General features: G+C 43.7%; 1 protein-coding gene across 2 annotated transcripts; it reads right to left on the bottom strand.

The window, feature by feature from the left end:
* Window positions 1–643: 643 nt before the first annotated feature.
* SELE (selectin E) lies at window positions 644–8,344 on the bottom strand. Of its 2 annotated transcripts, XM_059854715.1 has the most exons (14): window positions 8,221–8,344; window positions 7,892–7,964; window positions 7,081–7,467; window positions 6,640–6,747; window positions 6,336–6,521; window positions 5,543–5,728; window positions 5,253–5,438; window positions 4,534–4,719; window positions 4,244–4,429; window positions 3,673–3,858; window positions 2,570–2,677; window positions 2,251–2,272; window positions 2,068–2,139; window positions 644–1,708 (listed from the first exon to the last, which is right to left on the bottom strand). In XM_059854715.1, exons 2-13 carry the CDS (start codon window positions 7,926–7,928, stop codon window positions 2,082–2,084), a joined length of 1,836 nt encoding a protein of 611 aa, XP_059710698.1. In that variant the 5' UTR covers window positions 7,929–7,964; window positions 8,221–8,344; the 3' UTR covers window positions 644–1,708; window positions 2,068–2,081. The 2 variants fall into 2 exon arrangements, with proteins under 2 accessions (XP_059710698.1, XP_059710699.1); XM_059854716.1 differs by lacking the exons at window positions 4,244–4,429; window positions 4,534–4,719.
* Window positions 8,345–13,294: the final 4,950 nt, after the last annotated feature.

Genomic DNA, 13,294 nt, shown 5'->3' with positions numbered 1-13,294 from the left:
CAGAGCTGTGCTTTCAACTCCAGACCCGTGATAACTCTTTCCATTCTCAGCAGAAAGGGCTGCAAAAGCCTGGGGTTTGTGCTGTTAGTTGTGCACCAAGATCACCTGCTTGCTTCTCTTCCTGCTCTTCTCTCCCTCCTGCGCTTGCCAGCCGGAGCTCGCTGCTGGCCCGGGCAGCTGGGACACGGCCCTGGTCCTTCCTCCTCCCTTCCAGCCCGGGGATGCTGGTTTGGGATCGGCTCTGGCTGTGGCAGTCCCGGGCAGTCAGCCCCATCTGCTGGCTGCTGTGGAAATACGGGAAGCTCCAGGGGAAATTTCGGTTGGATCTTAGGGAAAAGGGTTTTTTTATTGAAAGAGTGAAGAAGTTACTGGAATCGTCTGCCCCGGAAGGTGGTGGAGTCACCATCCTGGGTGTGTTTAGAAAAGGATTGGTCGTGGCAGTCACTGCCGTGGTTTAATTGAGGCAGTGTTAGGGCGTGGGTCAGACTTGATGATCTTAAAAGTCTCTTCCAACCCAGTGATTCTGCAGTAATGGACAGCCTTGCTTTTAGCCAGTCTTCTCCCTACCCTCACATTCTTCTGTTGAAGCCACGAGTCACAGGCCTGACCCAAATAATTTAAATTATTCACATTTACAAATAGGGAGTGTTAAATTGAAAACATTTTATTAAAAAAATGTTACAAACAGGACACTACATACTGGATTAAATGAGAGATTTTTAATTTATAATCATAACTTAAATATAAATTAAAAGAGTCTCATTTGAAGACTTTTAACAGCTAAAAAAATTCATATTTTCAATACACATACATACAAATTTCAGTCTTCCATTTCATTCGTAAACAATATGCAGGCATGCAATCCTTACAAACACTTCCAATTTATTTTCAAATAAATTCTGATCAACAGCCACAGACCTACTCAAGAACAAGTATTTTACAATACCTATACAGTTAAGAGCATAGAAATATCCACAGTAAAAGCTGCTCAAATAAATACATATGTATATACACATAGTACAGTACAGAATCCCACAGGGATGAGATAATTTCAGATCTGCCTGCTGTGTTCAGAAACCAGAGTACCCCGTGTAAGCACCATGGTTCCTAGTGCTGTTATATTTTTTAAAAAAAGGCATCTAAGTTTTCTGGGATATGCAGCAGAAACCCAAATAATTGCCCATATCACTGCAGGCATATCTATTGACTGGGACATCTGAAAATAAACTGACTTCCACTAACCAGATCAATAGTTTAAAAGCTGTTCAGTGAATATTTTTCCATCCTGATTCTTCTGTTTCTGCAAGTATAACCCATGTGACTCCAGAGGAGACAGCTGCAGCTGTGCAGTAAGTGATGTGAAATAAAGCATGTCTTCACCTCACTCAGTACCTTTGAGTGGAGCAGAGGAGGAACCAGCCTCCTCTTTAGGCAGCAGTGCACTGCTTACTCACCACCTGCACAGGAGATGGCAAGCTCCCAGTTCAGGATAACCACATGCCTGAATGGAGGCAGGATTTGGCCACAAGGCCAGAGTTCTCTCTTTATCTTCAATGGAAATACCAGACAGCTTGAGTTCAAGATTTCTGAATCACACACAAGGTCAATCATCTTGTCAGCAAAAGGCAAAAACATCTGGACAGCTGCTGATTTGCAGGCAGTTTCATTCTCCAGAAATCTGAGATGTAAGTGAAGGTGGCTGCAATTCCTGTGGAGAGAACAAAATTCCTCCATAAATCAGAAAACTGGCAGAGATTTGTATTTGCTCTCAACTCAGAGGAATTTTGTATGCAGCAGGTAGCAGAACTGCACAAAAATGTTCCTAATACCATTTGCAGCTGGACAGAATGCTAAGCACAATCATCCTTCAGGAGCTGAACAACCATTTCTACAGCAATAAATCCATCCCTCTTGTTAGGAACTGCCATGCAATGCCAAGATGCATATTAGATGTCCCAAAGCACATATTGCTGTGTCAGCAACTGTATAGCAATTAGCAGCTCTGATTGATTGCTTGTGTGATTAAAAGGAAGAGAATTTGTGAGTGAAGCCATCACATGTGCTTACCTGAAACACCTGAGTTAGACATTCTCGCCAGCACTTTGGAAACTGCCTTCACTGGCTGTTTCCTGCCAGTTCCTGTGAAACAAAAAGTGAAAAGTACTTTAGTGACAACAGGTTTCTATCAAATGGATTTTAGCAAAGTGATGGCAGTGGTTTTTTCATGTTGTTTTCTGAGACACAACTTACCTGAAAGGAATAAACTTCTTTGCTGCAAGAAGAATAAGAAAAGGTATTAGTATTTCAAGACAAAAGCCCTAAATTTTGTTGTCTAAATATTTGGTGTTAACTATTTTTTTTCCTTTTTCAGATGTCCATCCAAAAGCCAAACATGACATACATGGAGGGTTCTTGAAAATAATTTTGGAATTTATCCAATATGGGAATTACCACTTTTTCAACAAGCAAGAAGGTATAGGGCTTTGGAGGTTTTGGGCTTCTTTTGTTTCCTCCACTGAAAACTTTTCAGGAAGATAAAAACAGCAGTGGAGCCAGAGCAGGTGCTCACCTTTTCTCCGGAAGCGCCTTGCAAGCCAAAGGAGGAATGATGCTGTGGACAGCAGAGAGGCAGAAGTGGCTGCTATGCCCACAGAGATGTAGCTGGCTTGGTCAGACGCTGAAAGGATGAAAAGATTTCAGTGAGATCAAGGGGCACAGGTGGTCTTTGAAGCCCTCTCTATTTCTTTCCTTTCCTCATGCTCTTCAAGAGGAACCAGAAGTGCAGCTTGGAACACTTAAATATTTGCTTGCTGAAACATGATAGCTCCTGTACACAAGGTAAGAAGCTGAATACTAAAAATTACCCCATCCATTGCCAAAGTAATGGCAAGGCAAGAAGCTCCCTACACCAGGGTCTGCCTCTAACCTCCAGCCTTGCCATAGCAATTGGTGCTCCTCTTATTTTTCATGTTGCAGTGCCTATTTGAACTCCCTGTGTGCTATCTTCCTCTTTGAGCAATCCTGCTGAGATCAATGAAATTCTTCAAGGATCTAAATTCTGTTCAAGCAAATGAAAGTGGAATTGAGCTTTTAGGACCTCAAGCAAAAGCATTCCAGGCAGGCCAGGGGTGTTCCAGCTGAGGGCAGTGGCAGAGCTCTTATTGCCTTGAATGAGAAGGCAAGGCTGAGCTTCTGTCCTTTAAAATTGCAGCCACTGAGAGAAAAGCACTGTGAGGTCTTTTGGCTGAGGAGTGGGTCCAAGAAACTATCACACCAAATCAAAAAACCTATAAAATTGTCCACTGAGAACCAGACTTATATGAGTGCAGATTTCCCCACAAGGTTCTGTTTGTCTAGAGAAGCTTTTGTCTCTATTCACATGGAAAAAAGCTCATAGTGAGAAATATTTTGTTCAAAAACCAAACAGAAAGAACTGAAATCTGGTTGCAGGGTTTTTTATATATGAGAAATCAACATTTTCCACCAATATCTTTTAGGATTTTTCCTCTCTTCTATTTTCAAGCATGAGTGATTTTGTTGGGCTTTTGAATTCGTGGACTTCTCTACATGTTCTAGCTCATTGGTTGCTATTACCACCACTGCCACCCTTCCAAAGCTCATCTGACTAAAAATATAGTGTCACCTCCCTGTGGCTGCTCACAGGCAAAATACCTTCACATGTGGGCAGGCTGGCACTCCAGTTTCCTGAGTGGCTGCACTCAAGAACACGAGAGCCATTGAGACTCCATCCTTCTAGGCAGCTGAAGTGGCAGGAGGTGTTGTAGGTGAACATCCCAGCCCCGTGGGAGCAATCCATGGAGCCTTTCTCAGGAGAGCTCAGTGGTTCACACTGTATGACTGAAACACAAAAAAGATATGGTTATTCCTGCTGTAGAGTGAAGTATGCAAGAAAAAAAAAAAACTCAAGAGGTTCCAAGCAAAGAAATGGTAAAATTTCTATATAATTTCCCATGGTTTGCTTGCACATAAACTTTTGCAAAAGAATGCAACTGGAGCAACTAAGGGCTGTCCTGTCTTTGGGCCAATTTTTTGCACTAGTAGATGTACAATTTATTTTCAAGTCTATTTGGGATGGGAGCTGCTCAGAGTCATGAGAAGGCATTCCAAGGCACAGCTGCAAACATGGGAGCACAGAGTTTAGTTTGGAGCCAGGGCCCTACAGGAATATGGATTTCTGCCTGTTCCCCAGTGACCGGAAAACAGCAATTTCCAACAGCCTTACCTTTGCATGTGGGCACCGGCTCTGACCACTGTCCCCGTGCCGTGCACTCCGTGCTGGGTGAGCCCTCCAGGACATGTCCCTCGGGGCACTGGAAGTGGCAGCGTGAGCCAGAGGTGAGCTCTGCAGGAGCGCGGTCACAGCTCACGGAGCCTTCTGCTGGCCGCGGGACAGCCTCACAGCGCACAGCTGCAGCACAAGGAGCGCACAGCCATCAGCACAGGCGCTCCAGGACAGCGCCGGGCAGGGCTGGCAGCCCCCAGGGCTCGGCTGAGCGGGGAGAAGGAAATTACCTGCACACGCTGGCTGCTGCCTGTCCCAGGCCCCCGAAGAGCCGCACTGCAGGGTCGCTGGTCCTGTCAGGGTAAATCCTTCCTCGCAGGTGAACTCACAGGTGGTTCCCCAGGTGAGCTGCACAGAGGGATGGGAGCAGTTCACAGCCCCGTGGACAGGCATTTCCAGGGCAGGGCAGGTCACAGCTGAAAGGCACAAGAGGCAGCACAGAGCTTAGCTTGGAGTAGGTCAAGATAAACACTCTTCTAGGAGCTGGCAAGAAGACATGCCCTGCCTGGAGCTGTTCCCTACAGAGCCATCATACCTCCCTTCAGACCTAGCAGTGTTTCACAAACAGAGATTTCAGCAGGTTGCATAGTGCAGCCAGAACCCTTAAATATGCACCCAAAGCACACAAGTCATCCTGGGAATGGCTCCAGACTACTCTCCACCCTGGACTGCATAAACTGACACTTGCTCCCATTTGTGTTTTAGGGAATAAAGAATCCCTGCCAGAACAACACGGTTAAAGTGTGTTATTGTGTGTGTTGGGGGCTCTGCCCCAGAGTGCTGTTTGTCACCCTGCACTGCTGTTTCCTCACTAATACACGACCCCACCTTGGGATCTGCTTAGGAAAAGTGCTGGGGATGAATGCTACTCTTTGATTACATCTGATTGAGAAAGTCTCTTCAGATTCTTCCAACTTTAATCAATGGTTTCCAACCCAGCAAGTCTTACCTTTGCATGTGGGCACCGGCTCTGACCACTGTCCCCGTGCCGTGCACTCCGTGCTGGGTGAGCCCTCCAGGACAAATCCCTCGGGGCACTGGAAGTGGCAGCGTGAGCCAGAGGTGAGCTCTGCAGGAGCGCGGTCACAGCTCACGGAGCCTTCTGCTGGCCGCGGGACAGCCTCACAGCGCACAGCTGCAGCACAAGGAGCGCACGGCCATCAGCACAGGCGCTCCAGGACAGCGCCGGGCAGGGCTGGCAGCCCCCAGGGCTCGGCTGAGCGGGGAGAAGGAAATTACCTGCACACGCTGGCTGCTGCCTGTCCCAGGCCCCCGAAGAGCCGCACTGCAGGGTCGCTGGTCCTGTCAGGGTAAATCCTTCCTCGCAGGTGAACTCACAGGTGGTTCCCCAGGTGAGCTGCACAGAGGGATGGGAGCAGTTCACAGCCCCGTGGACAGGCATTTCCAGGGCAGGGCAGGTCACAGCTGAAAGGCACAAGAGGCAGCACAGAGCTTAGCTTGCAACAAATCATTTAATTTTTTTTTTCTTTTCTGAAACTTAGCAACACATCCACTAAACAGGAGCAGCTTTAGAAAAGAGTCTACTATGCCACCATCTCACAAAGCAGACAGAAGGGAAATATTTTAAAATGGGAAGGTAGCTCTTCAGGCAAGACTCTTAATTCATCTGCAGCTTATGACAGCAACTATTTAAAATCCAAAATTTCCCCATTTTGACTGTTGCTGGGTGACCTTTGATGCTTTCATTTGCTTAGAAAAGTATCTTATTCTAAGCCAAACACCTCAGAAAATGATTCCTGCAGTCAAGAGTAACTGGCCTGTTGAGAGCAGTCTCACAGCTAGGTCATCTCAATTCCCTGTTTCCACCTAAGAGTTGGAAAAGTCTTTCCCTGCAAGGAACAAGGCCAGAACAATCATCCAACTCATCTCTCCTCCTCAGGATCAGAGACCTGTGTGCTGAAATAAAATAGCACCTACAGCATGTGGTGTGTTACAGAGGAATTGGCCAAACTTCCATTTGTACAGAGCAGCACTGAGGTGCAGAGGGCCATGTGCAATGCAGCAAGCTCACCTTTGCATGCTGCAAGGGGAGCAGACCAGAGCCCAGAAGAGGTACAGTGGACAGACTCCAGTGCAGTCAGCTCATAGCCCTCCTCACACTGAACTTTGCAGGAAGAGTTGTAGCTGTAGTCCCCCAGGGGATGGTGGCACTCAAGGCTCCCATGATCAGGTTTCTTTAGTGGATCACAACTCTTAACTTGAAAGAAGCACAAGAAGGTACACAGTCAGTGTCTTTGGCTGAGCAGGTAAACCAAGAAGCCAAACTGAGCACTAGGTAGCATGGGTTGGTAAAAAGCAGGAGGAAATAATCTCACCAAACTCGCATTCAGGCCCATAGAAGCCAGGGTTGCAATGGCAGGTGTGGTTGTTGATGGTCTCTATGCATTCTCCATGGCCACTGCAGAGAGATGGGTTGCAAGAAGCTGGAAAAAAAAAATAAAGCAAATTATGAAAGAATCAACAACAGCCACTAAGAAAACCTGGCTAGCACTTTGTTTGTCTTTCTGACACTAAACAAGCCCTTTGTACAGCAAAAGAAAATCAGGGGGTTTGGTATTTAGGATTATCCTGTATTTCACAGAAGAATTTCTGAAATGCACACCTTTTACAGACTAGCTCGCAGTAAAAGGATTCTGCTGGCTGGAAACTCCAGACCACTTGTTGTGAGGTAAATATTAGATGAAGTTAAACAACTCATCCCAGCCACCACCTGAACTCCCCAGGGTCACACTGGAGTGACCTTTATCAGACCATACCTGTGTAGCACAAGGCAACCTTCTTCTTCTCACACTGCTCATCATTCCATTTGCCATCATCCTTCCCTCTTTTGATGTAGATCTCAACGCAGTCCTCGTTGTTCCCTTTGCCATTTGGCTCCCCTGAAGCCCAGTTTCTTGCTTCTTCTGTCAGTTCTTTGTTAGTTCCAGTCCAGGTCCACACACCATTAATTTTTCTGATTCCAATCCAGTAGTAACCCGGATTGAAGGGTAAGAAGGCATTGAGATGCTTGATTTCCTCCTTGTTCTGGATGGCAACCAGGTTAGTATACTTCTTTCTGCACCACAGCTCTGCTTCCCTGTAGGTCATGTTTGTGTCTGAATAATGGTATGTCCACCCATTCACCCCCTGCAGCACTGTAAGTCCTAGAATAAGAAAATATCCAAAAGTTGGTGTCTGACTTCTCCCCTCCTCTCTCTCTAGAAAAGGACATTTAAGCTCTATAAACACTGCAAACTTGTCAGTATCTGAAAAAATGCATAAAAACTATGGTAATTATTTTACAAACAATCACCTGGCAAGCTTCAAACCAGGCAAGTCATCTTCAAGTCCAGGACTTCAGCCTGTGAAACTATGTCTGATCACACAAAGCTTTGAGACTTGTAGGAGCCTATTGTGGCTTTGACAAGCAAGCAGGGAAAACGTGCCATTGCATCCAGAGGTTCTTCTGTGTGAACACAGCCTCAGGTTAATTAGTTCAAAAATTCTCTTTGATGCTGAGCTCAAAGAAAACAGTCACATTAATATTGCCATCCCACTAGTTTTCTACACAGAGAAATACACACTTACCATAGGTAAGAAGAGATAGGAACTGCAAGCAAATCATGTTTCTGAGAGTTTTCTCTATCTTTTAAGCAGATGGCTACGAGAAATCAAAGAAACACATTTGTAAAAAACAAATGAATCAAAAATCTATATGAAGTACTGGTCATGCAATTTTTGCTATGTACTTTTAAACAAGTAGGATTTCCACAAATTATTCATATAAAAACTGTTTTTAATGTCAAGATACTTTAAAGTGTAAGCAGCTTTTAAGGAAGATGGACACAGATTTCCAGCTGTCCAGTTCTCCTTTAGCTGGGCAGTGAAACAGAATAGCAGAGTCCATTTCTACTCACATTTTGTAGCTGCAGTGTCCAGGTGACAGAATTCCTCTGCGTTGCTTCCCAGAGGCTGTAGCTAAGTGAATGAACTCAGCCTTGAAAATCAAGTTCAGCTCCAAGTGTCTGGACTCTGAATGGCTCTGCCTTTTATTCCCTCAACTAGCCTGCCCTCCACGAGACGGGAAATTCCGTATGGAAAAAAATTTCTGGGAAAATCCCAGGATCTGGCCCTCCCACACATTTCCCCTGGCCAGAGCAACCCTCCCAGACAGACACACTGTGGTGACAGAGTGCCAAGAGCCACATGACAAACTTTTACTGACAGAAACACACAATTCCAGGATATCAAGGAGGAGGAGGACAATTAGGTGGAATTAAATGCATGAATAAGCAGATTGCAATTTTTCACCTGGCATAATGCTTTGCAGTAAGGAGGAGTCAGTTCTTCTGGTATCTCGGTAGGAAAGGCACCAACACTCAAAGCTGGTTAACCAAGTTGGAGCAAAAATGGGAACTGCAGCACAGGACAAGCCCTTCCTTATGGATCTCAGTTGTGCAGAGCTCTCATCTGTGGTCAGGTTTGCCAGCTCCAGGATTGCTGGAACTCTTCACAATACAGGTTCATCAGCCACTTGTGGCAGGCTTGAAACGTGGACCTTTCTTTGGAGACCATATTCTTCAATGTCCTGATCTCAATAGGGTTAAGCACCTGAATAGGTGCATATAATATTTCAGTGGACAAGGCAATACACTAAGAATTCATGCACATTTATTGTGTATACCCTGATTAATTATACTGCTGCATAAAGCTTCACTGCTATAAATGGGATTTAATGAGGCTGAACATGCAAAGGACTCAACAAGTGCTGGCAGCAATAGAAGGCCACAGGGTAGCACCCAATTCATATCTGTAAAGCACAGTATGAGTTCATACAGTGCATGTGGAGCTCTGATTTTGGAGCCTCAGCCTGTTCTTACAGAATAAAAACCAGTGGCTTCTGGATTCCAAGCTAACATCACTGTCATCACCCAATTTTTTCACAAAAAGGAAAGAACTGTCAAGTAGCCAAAGATCTCTGCCCATCAAAGAAATTAGCTCAGAAAAGAGCATGGAATAAAGACTATATTTGAAAACAGCCTCAGTTACTAACAAATCAGGAGAGTTGACTAGAAATTGCAACAAGGTCTTAGAAAGCAAGTCAGTTACTGAAGAGAGTGAGGATTAAAAACAACACACTGAGTATTTGTAGGCAGAGGAACACTTTCTAGCAAAGCTAGAAACACAAATGGACAATCAAGAAACTCTGGGAAGCTGAGGTTAGCTTTTGGCTGGCCTGGGCAAGCCTTGCTTAGAAGCACCAGACATCCTGAGGCTTCCAGGCAGCATCAGATCAGGGCTGCTGTTTATTTAGCCTCAAACTGGCAATGAAAACTCTTCCTGTTTGCCAGCCCTTCTCTGTTAGGAGGCTTTACCACCTGAGGGACACAGACAGAAGCTTGTATATTAATGCACCTATACAGCACATTATGCTGTATAATTTCAATATTATTCTACTACAAACTAATGTCAATCAGCTCTGATAGGGCAGGGTTTGTTTGTTTGTTTGTTTTGGTTTTGTTTTTTGTTTTTGTTTTCTAAAACATTGATCAGCTGTTACAACTGTATGCACAGAAAATTTATAGACAACTTCAGGAAGAGTTTTTATGCTCCCAGGCACCAAAAGGCAGAAAATGCTACGCCTTTTCCTGGAGATTCCCTTTTCCAAGTCACTTAATGAGCTTCCTACTGGTAAACACTCATCCTTGTCATGGCAGAAACTCTGAAGAAAGCTCTGAGGAAACTTCATCAGAGTTCATTTGCCAATGGAATCTCCGGAGGAAGGAAGAGTTTATTTCATAGTTTACAGCAGTCTTCCTTTGCAGGGGCTGTCTGAGACCTCTTGTCTGCAGCAGATAAAGAAAGCCCCACAAAAAGTAACAGAACACCAAAGCCTACAAGCAATATGCTTGCAAAAATTCCAGCCTAAAAAAAGACTGTTGACTGTTTCTTTTTGTTGGCTGTTTTCCCTTGTGTATTCTTTTTGTTGGCTGTATTCCATCATTGCCATGGGGCTCTTTTTGGTTTTTCCCAGGGAATTCTGCTATCCACTGATTAATATTCCGATTTCCCGGTAATGTACTGGAAGATGAAGGCAAAATTTTCAGGAAAAAAGAAAGCCTGAAAATCATTCTCAAAACCCCACAATAGAGGTAAAAATCTCATTATTAAAAGTCAAAGGCACTTAAAAACTTCAGGGGGACTGGGATTCCTATGAGCTAAAGCTTATCTTGGATGCTAAACTACATTTATATTTCAGGGAAAATACCTGTGATATATTTTCTTAGGTTGAACTGGAGATAATCAAGCTAAAAATGCCATTTTTGATTTCTGTGTTATTTATTCTCTTTTCAAAGTTATTTCACATTCATGCTTTTTTACTCTTTTGCCAATTGATTTGGGAATGTGAATCCTTGTTTCTTGTGCTGTACAGAGCTGGATGAAACTGTGTCTTTCTTCTTATGCTACATGAGCACAGACATAGTTTCTTAAAATTATTACAATTCCTCTCTGCCAGAAAACAGACAAGTTCAGAAAACTTGTTCTAAAGACAAGTTTTTAGAAATGCTGAACACTTCTTGTTCCTATACACTCCAGAATTTCATTTGCACAAGTGAAGGCCCAACTTTTTATAGGGAACACTCCAGATCACCTCTTTTCCCTTACAAACAGACATGCACTGACAATTATGTTGCCACAACTGATTCTCCAGTTGGAAGGTTCACTTAAGAGGCCACTATGAGACATAAAGGGTAAGAAAGGACTTTATAAACACATTAGGAATAAAACAAATAAAATCCAGCCAGGTCTGCCATTTAAAGGACAGCAACTGACAGAGGACATGTCAAATGTCATTTCTTTCCTTATAAAGGAAAGTTGATATTCACTGCAATAGTGGAGTGAAGACTATTTAGGTTGGTTACAACCAATCAAGCTACAGTTAATAGATCCAAACCCTCAGTAATTATCTTTGAAAATGTGAGCAAAAAGATGTAAAAAAGTGAAAAAAAGCAAATATTGCCTCTCAGTATCTCAGAAAAGAAGATCAAGGTAATCAGAAGCCAGGCCTTCCATGTGAGTGCCTAGAAAAGACACTAGAATATTGAAAAATGTTAAAGAAAACCACTGAAAAATCAGCAGAAGGCTGCCAGGCTGTCAAGAACAGCTGACATTGATATGATTGATCTGTTCCTGGCAGATCAACCTGGCTTGTGCCTCAAGGCTGTGTCAGTAATAAAGAAACAATAGTGCACTGTGGTTTGTAATAATGAAGATTTTTAATATCGTCCCATGAGACATTCTTATGAGGAAACAAGTGAAACAATGCTTAGCTGAAATCACCATAAAATGAGCACACAAGGGACGGAATCAGAACTCAAAGGGCAGATTTTCCAAGAGCCCTGTCTGTCCAAGAGAACTGTTTTATTCCCACCCCAGTGTAAAGAAGGGTGCTGGAGGAAAGAAATTTTTACAATCCACTAAAACCCAAAAGGTGTTTTAGAGAACTTAGGAGGCACGTGACCCACAATGTTTCACATCCACTTGGTGCATAACAAGTAGTGGTAGATTGATTTGTAGGGACAAAGTTTTAATTGAAAACTTTCCAAAGAGGCCATGAATTGCTAAAACAGGGGTTTTGTAGAGTCTGCCTTTCTGTTGGAAATTTGTAAGTTTTGGTTTGAGAAACATTTTTTTTCAGTATCTCTATCAGTATATCAAGAAAATTTAATGCAGTGAAAAATTCTTTGATTTTATCTGAAATTCTGTGGGACTTGAAGAAATCACAAATTCAAGAGAAGCAGAGAATGTGGTGGGATCCCAGGTAAACAGAGTATATAGATGTACATTTGTACATGTAGAAAAACACAGAGGGTAATTTCCCATGTGTTTTTTAAAGACTGGTTCTTTATCTACAAAATTGCATCTGCATTTACATATCAACAGAAAAAAATAGAGCTTTAAGTGCCTCCAAGTAATCCAGTTCCATCTCTCCTAGAAGATATTTTTGTCATTCCTAAATTAAAACACTGTATACGTATTTATTTCCAAGTGCTTTGTATAATGGACATTTATCCCATGGCAAAGAGTCATAGAACCACTTGAAATGTTTGAAATAGTGGAAAAACCTCCAGCTTCACCCACAGTAATACTAGGAGAGGAAAAGTAAGAGATTTAGCCAGCCTGGAGGGGGGAAAAGGAGTTCTAGCGCCAGTAGTGAAGGTGTTTCCTGTTTGGAGAGGAGCTTGCAACACTTAATTCTTTAGAAATTAAGAGACAAAGGGTTTAAGGCACAAGTTTTCCCTGAGGTCCAGATGGGAAGAAAAGATAATTTCTGAAAACATACTCACCCCTCAGCCTCTGTGTCTGATTAAGTGTGAATAAGGTAGGCAGTGCAACTGCTACAAAGAGCCTGGAATTTCTCAAGCCTGCCTGAGGCAGTCTCCACTCTGTCTGGAGTGGAACCCCAGGAGTCAGAAAATCTTATCTCCACTTCTCCTTTCGGGAATTCTGATGCAGTGCACAATTTCCTCCAAACAGGCAAAAATACTCATTGAAGAATCTAACCTGAGGCTGGGGGGTCACTTGCACTGGCCAGGTGTGATTCAGAGCAGTGAAACATGAAACAGCCAAGGAGCACAGGAAACAACAACTCACACCTCCAGTTAAGATAAAAGCAGGACTGGCCTTAACATCACACCCTGGCTGCCTGCAAGTGGAACTGAGCCCATGCAGAACTTGATTCTTTCTAATTCCACTGCTGGATATTGTGGCAGAGAAGCTCTTGGAGCCTTGTCACCCATCATGTACACATAGAAAGAATAAGTATATAATGCATGCATTGGCTGTTCATTTACTGTCCAGCTCTGTTCCACAGCCCCATGGTCTCAGCAGGGAGATGTCCCAGAAGTGTCACTGACAGGAGATGCTGGCTCTGAGGAAGAGAACAGGTACAGCTTTTGGCAAGTGAGAGGAGTGAGAGCAAGTTTTGGG

The sequence above is a fragment of the Haemorhous mexicanus genome, chromosome 9 (assembly GCF_027477595.1).
Source record: "Haemorhous mexicanus isolate bHaeMex1 chromosome 9, bHaeMex1.pri, whole genome shotgun sequence".
In the NCBI taxonomy this organism is placed as follows: Eukaryota; Metazoa; Chordata; class Aves; order Passeriformes; family Fringillidae; genus Haemorhous; species Haemorhous mexicanus.
This window is presented reverse-complemented; position numbering and strand designations above follow the sequence as displayed.

What these genes read in the sequence shown, in the direction of transcription:
- SELE (XM_059854715.1), bottom strand. Translation starts at nt 7,928, where the DNA reads ATGATTTGCTTGCAGTTCCTATCTCTTCTTACCTATG. An exon ending in GGTTGCCTTGTGCTACACAG is followed by an intron (nt 6,748 to 7,080) that starts GTATGGTCTGAT and finishes TTTTTTTTCCAG; the next exon opens with CTTCTTGCAACCCATCTCTC. An exon ending in GCCGGTGCCCACATGCAAAG is followed by an intron (nt 4,720 to 5,252) that starts GTAAGACTTGCT and finishes TGTGCCTTTCAG; the next exon opens with CTGTGACCTGCCCTGCCCTG.